The 15,183-nt window shown below is 45.4% G+C and overlaps 1 protein-coding gene across 4 annotated transcripts in view; it reads right to left on the bottom strand.

The window, feature by feature from the left end:
• GIGYF1 (GRB10 interacting GYF protein 1) overlaps positions 1-15,183 on the bottom strand; it is a 1,784,248-nt gene that overhangs the window by 443,636 nt on the left and 1,325,429 nt on the right. For all 4 annotated transcript variants that reach the window (XM_069645982.1, XM_069645992.1, XM_069646001.1 and 1 more), the window contains one exon: positions 10,641-10,723. In XM_069645982.1, the coding sequence (XP_069502083.1) occupies positions 10,641-10,723 (83 nt within the window). The remainder of the gene's footprint in view (positions 1-10,640; positions 10,724-15,183) is intronic.

The raw sequence follows: 15,183 nt of genomic DNA on the forward strand, positions 1-15,183 counted from the left end.
TCCTGACCGGTGCGGGACCCGCTTGTGCGGCAATCTCAACGGAAGCCGACCTGCAGTGCTTAGCCTGGTCTTGGACGCCACAGATGGAGCGCCCTTAAAGGACTTAGAAGCCCGCTCTAGCTGACTGGATCCGGATGACTGTGTGAACCACCCGGGGTAGAGGTCCTTTCTTTGAGCTACATCGACAGCCGGATGTGTAGATCCTTCATCGTGTTCATGGAGAAGCCATGGCAGATCTCACAATCTTCTTACTTGTGCATCAGGTGTAGGCAATACAGGCACTGGGAATGCTTGTCATCCGTGAAAACATTCTGCAAACCGCAGCTGGTGCAAAGCTTGAAGAGGGAAGCGCCGTCCTTCTCCTCCGACATGGTCTGGCACGGTGTAGGCCTGATGGTCTTCTGGAAGCTTCCAAGAAGAAAATACTCGATGTTGCCCTTGAGGGGCAAAGAAAGATGCAGAAAAACAGGTCCCCAGTTAATCGGATGAATAGACTATGGAGCATACAGGCTCAATTGAACAAAACTATGGATTTTCTATCAAAAAAGTGCACAAAAATGAGGACTCCCAACACTTGAACGTGCTGTAAAAATGTGAAGATGGCTGCCAGAGGAGGGGCTTAGGGAGAGGGCAGTCATTGGCTGGGGGCAGTAAGACCCAGAGCTCAGTGATTGGTTTATAGAAAAAGGTTTATGAATGAAAGTGAAACGTTTTTTTCCTTTTACCGAGGATTCCAAGCCGGACGACGGCGAATATTCATGAGCATGTGAATCCATGCCAGACCCCATGCTGGAGAACTATCCTTTTCCTTCCCACAGACTGTCTGCTGTGACTTTATAATCTAATTGACATTACTGTTTATCTAAAATGTATGCAAGTAACCATCTTTACTGGTAATACAGTAGAAATATTATTAGTGTCATTCTCTGAAACAATTGTAATCGCGAGCAACTACAAAGATAGTCACCATTGAAAAGTAATGTTGATATTTCCTTTGTGTGTTGGGAATCTAAAAATATTTACGTACCCAGTCTGTGTATATAAAATAGAGGATGTCCAGAATCTCAGGTTTGAACCCCAAGCCAAGCATGTCTTTTTAAAATTGTTGCCCCTGTAATTGAGGTATTTTTTGCCCTTCTGCTATAATTTTTAACATTGCTTGATCAGTGAGTTGGTCCCATTGATCTCCTTCATACATCGCCATGAGAGCTGCTGCGTTATCAATTCTGACTGAGTGGGGCAGATGTTGCTATTCTTTTACGTAAAGCATAGATCTTTTTATATTAGTTATCTGGTAAAAATTCATTTGTAGATATAGGTTTCCCGCCTCTCCTCCTAGAGGTAGTTGCTTCTAGGGAATCAACCTTGTACTGGCCCTTTATGTAAAGGGGGCCAGTAGGTGCTGATCGGTATTTTTTCAATTCTTTAGTTAATTATACTGGGTTGGCAAACGATGGTATAATTCTTTTTACAATGCATTTTAACAAAGGGATAGCCGGTGAGGACTTACTTTCCTTGAGGATGTCCTCCATGTAGTCAGTGTCTTCTTGTGGTTCATCTACCTGTATAATAAAGCTTGCTGATGCAGTGGGAGTTCGTCATCGCTGGGGATGGGAGGGTGTAATAATCTGGTCCAATTTTAAGGTTGCAATCCTCCTCCTCAATTTCCTCATCACAGTCTAACTCCACTTTGTCGCCCTCATACTGCATATCTCTTCTATAGGTTGTCTCTTAGATTTCCCAAAGGTTTAAATACATTCTCTTGGTAAAACTACTGTTTCTAAGAGCAGTTAAGTGAAGTGAAATTGACTAAGTTTTGTAACTTTCTAGACCCATCACACACTATCTTACAATATGGTGCTTGAGGGGTTACCTAGTATCCCCTTTGTCTAGTTTCCCATGTAACAGTTTAAGGTTATCCTTTCTACAATTAATGGCTGGTGCAGTGGTTTACTTTTTGCTACCATTGTGTGTTTTACCGCAGGCTGCAATCGCAGCTGCAGTAAGGCACCCATGGGTGCCCATTTTGTCAAAATGACCCCAGTCTTCTTTTTTCGCCATTTCTTGCTGGAAACGTCCTTCTTGGGATTTACTCTGTGCGCCAAACCAGGGTTGGCCCCTTTGTTCATTTTGCCTTTGGCGGGATTCACGAGTGAAGCCCGCTTCTGGCTCCAGTAGGTCTGGCAGGGGCAGGAAGTGAGGGAGGTGCCCGAAACTCCCTGGAGGACAGCTACCCTGCTGTGTGATTGACAACTAGGCTGGAATGAATGGGAGAACCCTGCATAAAAGGTGAGGCTTTTTGACTTGGAAGGCAGAGTCGACCACTGGATGAAGGAATCCGAAGAAGAACTTGGAAGAGCCGCCTGCTGCAACTCCTGGACTGTTGGTTTGCCCGGGGGAAACCCTGCTTTTGTGCTTAAGCTCCGAATTAGTTTCGACTAGAGAAGCCCTGCAAGGACAACTTCTCCCTTTGAGTTGGTGGGACCAATCAACTCCAAAGTGAACTTGTTTGGACAACCTCTCGGAGCTGGCTGTACTTCCACTGCTGCTGCTGGAACCGAAGTGCCAGGGAGTGGCACACCAAATCGAGTGGATCGCTTTTAAGTCAGACCCGAGCGCCAGGAAGATCCTCTGGACTATCCTGAAGCAGGACTGACCAGGCCTGAGCCACAACAGAGTGCTGGACCCCAGATGCGAGGAAAGTCTGAAGTGGTATCCGAGAACCGCAGTGTTGCCATTTACAGTCATACGCGAGGAGCTGAAACTGCGAAGTGTTGCTGAATTGGAGTTTGCCCATTGGTGCCGCTGACCTTCCCATTGCAGTGCAGGAGTCCCCAGATGTCCCCCTTCTTGTCCCCACGGCTGAGGCCCAAGAACAACATAATCTGCAGAGCTGTACAGGAACAGAAGCCAGCTGCAACCATTTCTTCTAACCAAAAGGTACTGCAACACTATGGGGACTTCCTCTTGTTGTGTAGCCTTGCTTGTTCTCAGTTGAGACTTGTCTTGGTTGCTTTCGCAGAGTTGCTTGCAGCTTTGCCCTTCACACGCCTCCCAGCCTGTGGCCCTTCTGCGATTCTTTATTTCTACAAAGACTTCTTAACCATTGTGCAAGACTTTTACTTACTTGCAAGAAGTGCTTCAGTTCACCTAGAATTTTGTTCAATTGACATTGGCTGGCCTGGCTCCCTGAAATACTCTTACCTCCGATTTTGTGTTTTACCTCTCCTCCAGGAAAGGGTTAATTTACTTTACATTTAGGGGTAAAAGTACTTACCTGCTTCAGAATATTTTTTGTTTTATTCCCAAACTTTTTTCTTTGACACAAACTCAGTATTGATCTAAATGTACCAGTGATATATTAATGTCCACAGTGTCCTAGTTATTAAAGTCACCTCAGGGTGTAGGAACCATACGTGTGCCATCCCAAATGAGTACTTGCTGATTTAGAGAAACTAAGTGTATTTTGAATTGTATTTGTGTTGCTTTTATATCGCTCCCGTCTGAAGAAGGCTTATTTAACTGACTGTTTAATAAATTGTTTCATTAAGAAACCTTGAGTGTAAGAGTTTGTTTGAATACTTGTCACTGCAAATCTCTAAAAACCGTACTGCTCATATTGACCCCTCTTGGAGCCTGGCTGCTCAGCCACACTACCAGCCTGTGTAGTACAGACTTGTACCAAAGGTTGTGTTCCTATTGCCAGGAGGTCAGGGTCGCTGTAGTCTTCCCTAAGGACACTGCACACAATCTAGCCTAACAATAAGCATTCTTTAAAGGATTGTAGCAATACGAATAAACTTTAAAATTACTTTTCAGAATCAATAAAGCCAGTAAATAATCTTTGGATATGCTTAATAATTACTCTTACACCCGGAGGTGACTTCAATCACAATGATATTTACTTTAAATATTAAACCAATATACTTTGTAGATTCTGAGTTGCATAAAGGAAGGGTTAAGGGAAGTCAAAAGGTTGGAACAGTTTCTCAGAAAACTTGCGGACAACTGAATCCGCCAATGAAGTCTAGACAAGCTTTTCCCAGCGATAACAGTGTTTAACAAGCCACAACCTATGGGGGGGATAACCAATACCAAAGTCAATAGATTTAGAAGAGTGCCTTTAGGGAGCCATGACAGCCAAATTTAGCCTGTGCAAAGGGAGTTGAAATCAACTCTGAAAGTAAGCAGATGCAAGCTTCAAGTGAGACCGCATGTCTTAAGGTGGAAAGGTAAGGACCCCCAAACCTGAAAAAGTACCTTTGGTTAGGTGAAAGGGGTCCAGCTCGATTCAGTCTTGTTACAGCCAAGTAGAGCCTGGTCCCTGAGCCTCAGTCGTAGGGACAAGAGGGAGGACGTCTAGAGGGCTCCTGCGGCAGTACTCGGTAAGGTAGTTGGCAGCTACAGGTTTTCTTCGGTTCAGCGGCACTTCGCGGTTTCAGCGCTTCGCGCACAGCGCTGATGCAGAACGATGGACACCGTTTGGATTTCCTTGCTCCCTCAGTCCTGCACTCTGGATCGGGATTCCTTAAGAGGCTCCTGGAGCTTTCGAACAGATTTTTTTCCACGACAGACTCGACTATGGACACTTGACTTCTGCAGCAACCGAGAGGCACAGCAAATCAGGGATTGCGTTAAAGTGGCGTTCATCTCGGGGTTAGTTGAGAGGTGGGCGGAGGCAAAGCAGGAAGAGCGCTTTGGGGATGGCTAGGCCCAACTAAACATGCTGCGAGGCCGCTAGAGTTTACAGTTTGGCAACCAAAATTAAATAAATACATGCAGGCAAAAGGGTTTTCCTAGTTGATCCCTTGGTCTCCCCGGCGCTCCTTCCACCCTAATCCAGGCTGCCCTGACAACCAATTTTAATTTGAACTCTAGAGATCGGTGACCCCCACTACTATCGTGGCTAGCGCCTCTACCATGGGAGTGCCACTAGGCCGAGACCTTTTCTACCGAACTCACTCTTGGACTTCCTAAGAGATACCACACTTTTGTTCTTCGAAATTGGAGGACTTGCCAAACAGATAGTGCTTGTAGTCCTCAGACACTCTCCAGTTTACTCTCCCAGTCGCTCCTCTCGCTGATCTTCCATCTCCCTGTTCTCTACTCTCCTTCACTCATACTACTCCCTCTTGTATCTTCCACCCTTTATGTTGTCCCCATCTTCTCCCCTCGTGTAAAAATTCCTCTGTTCTCTCCTTTCCCTCTTACTATTCTCCCATTTTTGTCTCTCTCCCTCTGCCTCCCCTTTTGCCCAGCAGCCCAGCTGTCTCCACTTCCCTCCCTGCTTTTCCACTTCCCGTCTCACCTTTTCCCTCTATCTTACTTCCTCTTGCCTTCTGTCTCGTTGCTGTAATCACACTCCTCTCCCACCTACCTTTACTTATCTACTCTTTCCTACTTACCTCTCTTACTCTCAACCCTTCCCAACTCTGTACGTTTCACTTCTCCACTTACCATTCTTTCTTCCTTCCCTGCTTCTCCGACACTCACTTCCCTACTACTCTTACACTCTCCATTCACTCGCTTTCCCATTACCCCTTAACTGCACTATTACAACCCCTTGCCTCCACTACAATTCACTTACACATTCATATTTACGCTCTTTACACTACGTTACCACACTCTCACAGTCAATACCTCACCTGCTCTTCTATCCAGCCGCTCCACAACTTCCATTGTCCATCTGGTCTCTCCATGGCCTTCCTGCACACCTCCTGACTGCACCAGAGTACCCCACCCATTCTGCATCTTTTACAGGCTTTTGGTCCTTCAGGTTTTTCCCTTTACCCTGTCCTCCATCATCCCAGTGGCTATGCGTTCCATTGGACTCTGGTGCCCAAACTGACGTTTCCCTCGGGGGTGTATTGCTCCATTACAACAGGCTAATAAACCCATTAAGCCCCACCCCTTGCGGCTCTGCAATGAATTCAAGAGTCTGCGATGGTTCCTTCTCAATTTAGGGACAGCACTTAGCTGATTCACCATTTTTGAAGTCTGAAACTTCATAGACATCTACTTCGTTGTATGGGGACACAGCACCTTCAGTGCAGTCTCAGAGAAATCTTTTGAATTTCTCTTAAGGTTCAAATACATTTTGTTGTGTGAACTACTGTTCCCAAGAATAGTAAAGTGAAATGGACTTTACTTACCTTTTCTCTTTGTAGGTCCAGCACACCCCATCTTATGTGGAGTGCAGGGGGGTTATGTAGTATCCCCTTATCCGACATTCTCATAACATTTTTTATGTTGCCTTCACTACTTTAAATGGCTGGTGGCAGTGGTTTAATTTTCCTACCATTGTGCTTTCCCACCGCAGGCAGAATCCTCCGCTGCAGTACAGCACCCACAGGTGACCATTTCTGTCAAAATGGCCCGGTCTTCTGTTTTCGCCATTTTCGGTTTGTGAGGTCTTTCTTGGGCTCTGTGCGTTGCGTTTAACCAGGCTTGAGCCCTTTGTTCGTTTTGCCTTTGGCGGGATTCAGCCATGAAATCCGCCTCTGGCTCCAGTGTGCCTGGAAAGGCAGGATGTGAAGGAGGTTCCCGGAACTCTACTGTCCTTTGTCTCCAGGAGTGCCTGAATGCAACCAGTCCATATTGGCTGTTCAGGGCAGACACACTGCTGCGTGATTGACAGCCTAGGCTGTGCATGAATGGGAGAAACCTGCTTAAAAGGTGAGGGTTTTGGGACTAGCGGCAGAGTCGAACACTGGGAGAAATAACTGAAGAAACGGTGAACAAAGCTTGCTGCATCCTCCTGGACCTTTGAATTTCCCGGTGAAGCCCTGCTGCTGTGTTGAAACTCCTTTTTTCAATTCGACAGAAAAGCTCCAGAAGGGATGACTTCTCCCCTTCCGTTAGTGAGACCAACTAAATTAGAGACAAACTCCACTGGAACATCTTCCGTGCCTGGCTGTACTACTTTGCTGCTGCAAAAACCGAGTGCCAGAGATCGAGTAATCCGTAGTCGAGTGCAACGTCTGAAATCTGGCCAGCAGCTCCAATCTATTCCTAAAGACCCTCCAGAAGCAGGACGAGCCGAGCTTCAGTGCCCTCACTAGTGTGCACGACACAAGGAATGAAGGAAACTGAACCGGTATCCAAGATGGGGGACGGTGCTGTTTACTAAGTGCTGCAACCGCGAAATACAGCTGAACTGAAAAGAGCCCATTGCTGCCGACGACCTCCCAAGTACCGCCGCAGGAGTCTTCCAGGCGTCCTCCCTCCTGTCCCCACGACTGACGCTTGGGAACACGGGGGACTGCACCGCTCTAACAGGACAGAATCCAGCTGGACCTCTCTTCTTCAAACCAGAGGTACTGTTTAGACTTGGTGTCAGTGGAGTAACTTTTCTGAAAATGTTGGGGGGACATGACATCTGAAGAAAAGGTGCCCCAGCCAAATGAATGGGGACAAAATGGTGTGCCATGAAAGTTGGGGGGACCAACACCCCTTTCCCCCCCTAAAATTACGGCCATGCTTGGTGTACTTACATCGTCTTTAGCTGTGCTTTTCTCAGTTGGGAATTGCAGTAGCTTAGGTTAAGAGTTGATTCCAAATCTCCTTTCACAGGCTTGTGATGCTACAATTGATTTTCTAACAAATTCTCTAACTTTGTGCAAGACTTTGATTCTAAGTGCTTCAGCTCCATAGACGGTGTCAAATTGCCTTTGGCTGTCCTGCATACTCTTCTATCCATTGGCTTTGATATTGTTTGTCCCTTGTAGGTGCTAACTTGTTTTAGACTTATTACTGAGAAAGGCTTGTCTAGATTTCACTGGAAGATACAAGTGTCCTCACATATACTGAGAACCCGTTTGACCCTTCCCCTTCCCTAAACCTTTCCTCGCTGCAACCTCAATCTGCAAAGTTTAACCAGCATGATACATAAATGCCATTAATGTCCTTGTGATTGAAGCCACCTCAGGGTGTAGGAATTACGTAAGAAGCATACCCAAAGATTATCCACTAACTTGTTTTGATTCTGAAAAGTATTTTTAAAGTATATTTACATTGTTACATGAATTGCCTTTTAAAGAACGCTTATTTAATTAACATCAATTTTTAAATAACTATTTATAACAGAAACCTTGAGTGTAAGTGTTACTTGGCTACTTATATTTACGGATTTCATTTGTACAGCTCATATTTACCCCTCGAGTAGGCCTGGCTGATCAGTCACACTACCAACTTGTGTAGTACACACCTACACCAAAAGGTGGGTTACCTAATATTAAGCAGGTAAGTGGTGTGTAGTCTCACACAGTGACTGCACCAATTCTTACCCAACACACTACAGAATATACGACTGGGGAGAGGACACAGACCAGAGTCAAGTAGACATTGAGAGTAGGATAGGGTACTAACCGACCCTACTAAAAAAAAAAGAAAAAAGAAAATCACCCTTCTGCATACACCTCTCAAACTCTGAACTAGATACACCCATACCTCTGTAGCACAACAAGCTGCATGCACTTCCCTACATCACAACAATGAAACAAACCACACATAGCCTCCCTTGCACAACACCATATGACCGTGACCAACCGAAAACCACAGCTACACTCCGTGAACCATGTAAAACTAACTGTAGCTGCCAAAGGCATATCACAGCTCTTGTGGTCTTTCCTCCCGCTCAGTTCTATTAACTTACACCCCCCCTTTCCCTCTAGCATTACAAATCCGAAAGACGGCCAAGGGATCACAGGTGGCGACATTCCTCTCTGGCCAACTATTGCCCGACCTCCATCACTCCTTTCTTGGACAAACTCTTGGAAAAGCTGTCCATCTCCCAGCTTAATCTTCACACTGAATCTGTTGGTTGTCCCCATGACCACCAGTCTGGCTTCAGAGCAGCCAGAAGCACGGAAACTGCTCTCCTGAAAATATGTGACGACGTGCATTCTAACCTTTATTCTAACCTTCCTTCTGTCCTCATTCTCCTCGATCTTTCTCCTGCTTTTGAAACAGTCAACCATGCCATCCTGCTCAATCGCCTCCGTGATAACCTGTGTATCACTGATCAGGCCCTGGCTTGGCTGACCTTCTTTCTCATGGATTGTCCCTACCAGGTAAAGCTGGGGTCCTTCCTCTCTTCTATATCTCTCTCCCCATCTACCTGTGGTGTACCCCAGGTGTCTAACCTTTCTCCCTGGATGTTCAACCAATACCTGGCCCCTCTATGCAGATGCCACCCAGCTCCCTTTCAGACTCCCCTCGCCCACCACTACTCCTCCTCATTGCAGACTGTCTGTAATCCAGGAGTGGTGTACCGCTAAAAATCTCTGCCTTAATGCCAGTACAACTGAGATCTTCATTGGAATATCAGCTCCCTCCTTTCCTCTCTGGTCCCTCTTCCTACTCGTACATGTGAGGCTAAGAACCTTGGATCACCGACTTCTCTAAGAAGTCAAACTATCAGCTGCACCTCCTCAGAGGTATTCTTCTGTTCCTCACTTTCCCCCACCTGAAGCTCACTGTCTCCAGAGCTCTGGTTCTCTCTAGGCTGGACTACTGCAACAGCCTCTTTCTAAATCTTCCTGCCTCTTCTCTAGTCTCCGCCCTCTACAACTTATCTAGAACAGGATTGCAAGACTTGTCCTTGGCCTCAAGCACAGGGATCGTATCTCACGAGCAGTGAAATCTCTTCATTGGCTCCCAGTGGCGGCAAGGCTCAAATTCAAGACCCTCTGCATTGTCCGAAGGCTGTCTGGGGCCCGGAACCGCCCTAAACATCTCCTTTCTCAAGCTCTCCACTCGGCCACCTCCAACTCTGAGGGTGAGACGCTTTTCCAAGCAAGGGATTTGGGGGCAGATCTTTTTCTTCCGCTGGGGCCTCCCTCTGGAATAGCCTCTCAGCCTCTGTCAAACTTGAGCAGAACCACCTCCGGTTCCAGAAGCAACTCAAGACCTTCCTCTTCGCTTCTGCTTTTTCTCTTCCTCTCCCATGCTGATGACCCATCTGGCCTAGCACTGGTCGCCTGGCCACCCTCTGAACTTGGGCCCAGGTCCCCACATGTCCAGCTGCACCTTGCACTGCCTCTTGGCTGCCCTAGCATTTGTGGTTTGTATTTCTAACCCTACAGTCCCCTCTCTCTGCACTTACAATCCATCCGTTGGCTGCACTTTCTATAACCTGCACTGAGCCACCAGCGGGGTGCACTTTGATTACATGCATTTATCCCCCCCCCCCCCCCCCAAGACTTCTCCCCATCCCTTCCCCACACTGGTGCGAGCTGCAAGCTGAATGACACAAGGACTAGTAAGATAGTTGTTTTGTCCTCTCTCTGTCCTGCCCACAACACCAGTTTTGTCGCATCTAGAGTGTACAGGCGCGTTATAGATGCCATATCATAAGAACCTTTAACATAAGGTATTAACCAGCAGCTAATAGAACCATATGGCAACTTCACATAAAACCTGAGAATAAAACCCCTTGGCCCATTTCTTGGTGTTTTAAGTAGTTTAAGGCCATCTGTGACAATATCCACAAAGCAGGATAGTTTACATTGAAACTCTGCAACTCAGCAAAATATATGTTACTTTAATAGGGGTTCATACTGTGCCAAATTAGTACCATAGTAGAAAATAAAAAAGACTGGAAAGTGGGTAACATACAAAAAAGTATATGGTTCACTTACTTTATGTTGCAGTTGAAGGTGTTCTAAGATTGGACCCTGAGTTGAAGAATTTATAGGTAAATCCCATAAACTGGCTTCACTGCCTAAGACGACAGACAATTGAAAAAAGATTTTTATATTAGGACAGTGAAGAAGTTAACAAGGTAAAGCTACTTGCAAACCGTTATGGAAACAATGAAAGTATAAATTACTTATAAATGTAAATCTCGAGCCAAGCTCTTAAGATTCAAATACATTTGAATAATTCCCTACTGTCAAAATGGGGCAAAACATTATCAGAAATCTTTAAAGCACACTCGACAACAGTCTTTTTGAAACAAAGAAAAGTGAAATATTGTTATGCAACTGCTCAAACGTTTGTGCCTTTGCATGTTTGAGTCAGTGGGCCTGGCTACAATTCTTTGCATCAAGGGAGCAGTCAGTTTTCTTTTTTTTGGTTCCGACAGAACGTGGAAAGGCAGCTTCTACTTTAGAAGCATCCTTTTTTGGAGGTGCTCAGTTTCACTGAAGATGTTACTGCAAACCGATGAAAGCTTTAGATTTCAAATATCAGTAAAATTCAAGCACTCTATGCTTTCGAGGGCTACTGCTGGCTTGGAATGTGTGGATCCAGGATGTGGGTGTGACTGACTGGTTCCACTCCACATCTGGAAAGCCAGAGAGCCTAGGTGTGGGGCATGAGTGAAACCCCTGCTGGCTATTTGAAAGGTGCAGATCCTTAACATTTCTGGGCTCGGACTTGTTTCCAGCCAGGATTTAGTATAAGATGACTCCTGCAGCCTTCAGATCAGCGCTGGAGCCACGTATTCTGTGTAGACTAGCAGAAGACTGAAGATCCGTGGATGACTCCCGAAGAGGCCCCGCATACTCTCCTGCGTTTGGCCCGGTGAAGCCATGCTGGAATACCTGATCTGCGAAGACCCTGAGCGTTGCTTCAACCCTTGGACTGGTGAGACCAATTAGTCTTGATGCATTTACCAGGATCCTGATGTCCTGAGCCTTCAGAAGTGCTTTTGGACCACCTGGTGGACTGAACAGCTCTCCAGTGGGCTACCTCGGTAGAATAATCGCCATTCAACATTCATCACCAGAACTTTGGTGGTCGCCAGCTCGTGCCACAAGTCGCCTGCTGGTCGAGTTTCAGCTTCCCAGCTTCAAGGGAACCTGCTTTGCAAGGTCTTCTTCCACCGTGAATGGCGAGCTGCCTGCCAACGTCGCTGTGCGGTGATCGTCAGTGAAAGTCGCTTCCCGGTGTCCGGTGAGATGTCCAGAAGAGTCCTGCATCTATGAATGCCACTTGCCTTCCTCGCCAGGTGCTGTATTCTGCACAAGCAGCCGACCTGAGAGATCCTTGGACTGCAACCCATAGACATCCTGCACCGGAACAATGTTGGGGTGGTCGATAAAGGTCTCCATGGGAAAGAGGGGTTCACGTTGTGCACGCCATATTGTTGACAGGGATAATGGCGATGTTGACGCAATGTTGCAATTTAGCATGTATCCCGTGAAGTTAATGAGAATGGGATAAATGTTACCATTCATGTTACTTTGTATTTAGTTGATACATTTTAGATTTGCATGCGTGTAGCAACAAATTTGCAGATGCAATCTGAAAACGATGTAGCTGCATGGCATGAAACGCAGCGCCTAAAGATGGGAAGCGAGGAGCTTCATATGCACATGTGAGAATGGAGATTCGCGGAAAGAAGCCATTGTGAGGGGATGCAGTAGTCGAACATACTTGCAGACATGCATACACGGGGGTCTTCAATGAAATGTATTTGGGATAGTTGGGGAACAAGGGGGTACATGGAGGACACACATCTGTATACTAAAGGTACCCTCATAGCTAGGGGATGTGTAAACTGCAGAAACCTGGGGTGGCGAGAAACTCGGTCAGCTGCGATAACATCAAATGGTCAGCTGCTGCCGGGTTCTGGGTTTCAGGACTTGGTGCTATTGCAGACGGGAGATTTAATCTTTTAAGTACATGGGAGTTGTTATTCAGTGTCCAGGAAGTCCATCCACCTGGTAGGTTCGACTTGGTTTGTTTGTTTATTGAATTTCTAATGCACACCAGACCCGGAGGTAACAGGGCGCAGCAAAAGAGATGCAAGGCTAACAAGGTTACATATTGAATAACAGTATAAATTGACAAGTGAGATACAAGACAGGTAAGGCTCAGAATATACAGGTAGTAGATTTCAAAGTTATTTACATCATAATGTACAGTAGTTTACAGTAATTTACAATATTAGGTGGCAAGATGTGCTAATGTGCAAAAGTTTCAGTTTGAGTAGTCTGCAGTCAGGTTAAGGTGGGTGATGAGATTCTCTCTAAAATGTGGGTAGGGTTGATCAGCTCTCAGATCGTGTGGCAAGGAGTTCCATAGTTTGGCGGCCTTCACAGGGAAGCTGTTGCCGCCAATCTTGGATGATTTAAATCTTGGTACCACCAGGCAGTTCGTATTGACGCCTCTGGTAGGCCTGCTGGATTTTTAGTTGCATCTTGTTGTGGGTGGATAGCCATTTGTATTGGCGTCTGATTGCGGTCAAGTGCATTCTTTTGGTGATGCCTAGTGCGGCTCTGAGAGCGTTATTCTGTAATATTTGTAATTTTTGGATACTGGCTCTGTTAGCGCTACTGTAGAGAGCATTGCAATAATCTAATCTGGAGAGAATTAACGCACTGGCCAGTATAATTGTTGTTGGAGAGGAGCTTGCACATGTAGGCTGTAGTAGAGGCCAGGGATTTATTGAAAGACACAGTGGCGTCCAGGTAGAAACCCAAGGTTTTTACCTCCTTCGAGACTATGGTATTATTACCATCAATGATGAAAGAAGCATATTCATGACCTAGTTTGGTGAAGTTGGAGGGGGTGCCAAGAATTATCAGCTCTATCTTGTCATCATTCAGGCATAGGCCATGTGGGGCCATCCATGCCTGAATGAGGAGGTAGATCCTATTCACCAACGCCAAGTCCTTACCATGATCCCCGGAAAGTGGGAAGAGAATCTGCGTGTCTTCTGCGTAATTAGTGTAGGTGATACCCAGAAGGTCCAAATCATAGAACAAAGGTTTGGTGAATATGTTGTACAGAGTTAGAGACACGCATGAGCCAGGTAATACACCTGGTGCAAGGGGTGTATAAGGCCAGAAAGGACAAATGGTTTATGGGTTTCGATCAGGTTCTCAGGAATGACCAGGATGTGGCCAGAGGCCATGCATGCTGAAATGGTAGTCGGAAATTAGCGTGAAATGAGGACACCAGCAAGTAGGGGAATATAAGATGCATATAGCCCATTCGAAGGGAACTTCCTCTCCCTCCTCGTATTGTTGAAGTATCCTTGGTAAAGCCACATGCATCACAACCGGGTTAGAGGTCCCCGACCAGATGGAACTTGCAGCAAATTTGGATTTTCGTATGAATCTGTAAACATGTGATGTTATGACCTATTACTCAAAGATCCCGAAAATTGTGCGCTGTAAATATATGATTGTTCGGACAGTTTTTCAGAAGTCCAACTAAGGGATTAGTCAAACCACTCCGCTCTTGGTATAAGGCTGTACCACCCGAGTTCATGGCAGCGTAGACAAGAGCAGCCAGGCTTGTTTTAGGAGCGAGAAAGGGCTGTAGAATCAGTACAAATGAACTGCAATACAAATGGTCCAAAGAAACACTGCAACACTATGTATTGTAAATAATAAATGGCTTACTTAAATACAAGTAGGCCCAGATACATCTGGGGTAAATAAATGCTATCACACTTTATATGTAATCACAAATATCAGAACACAAAGCTATGCTTGAAGATGCACAGACCAAAGCATAAACCTTACTTGGAACACTTAACAGTAGTTCTAGGGAAGTCATAACATTTTCATACACATTCAGTATAGGTTACACCTTTTCTTGGGGAGTAAAAACCAATGGTTACTTTCACAATTCCATTCAGTTATGCAAGGGCAGTAGACCCTACCATTGTACAGTGAGGATCAGTATTAAATCACAGTCCGTCAACTGGACAGTATTTCTATTGTTTTATTTGTCCATGGTTCAAAAAGAACCTTTACAAAAAGAAAGAATAAAATGGTTCATATATACATACAATTTCTTTAAAAAATTGCGTTGTCATCCTTGAACAACGATTATTAGGTCATAAAATACAGTAAGGTAAAAAGGCACTAAAGGAAATCAAAACAGGGCATAATTACACAACAAAGTTCCCAAGTTCTTATTCTATATGTTTCAAGAGCCATACAAGGGTGAATATCAAAGGCCAATGATTTGGATTCATCATTCTTGCCCACAGTGCTGCAAGACAATCTTCAAAGTCAATATTAACAAATTTAATTAATAAGATCGTTCTCTTGGATTTAAAGTGAGGACAGAATAATAGTGTTTCAGTGATTCCACCACTTCTTCACAAGGGTGGAAACGACATTTCAAAGTTAACGTGTCACCTTTAGCGTTGCTCCAATAAGTAGTCCTTTCCCTTGTGTAGTATTGATTGAATTTAAACCTCATATAATAATTTTGGGT

The sequence above is a fragment of the Ambystoma mexicanum genome, chromosome 1p, assembly GCF_040938575.1.
Source record: "Ambystoma mexicanum isolate Mex_15411 chromosome 1p, UKY_AmexF1_1, whole genome shotgun sequence".
Classification (NCBI taxonomy): Eukaryota; Metazoa; Chordata; class Amphibia; order Caudata; family Ambystomatidae; genus Ambystoma; species Ambystoma mexicanum.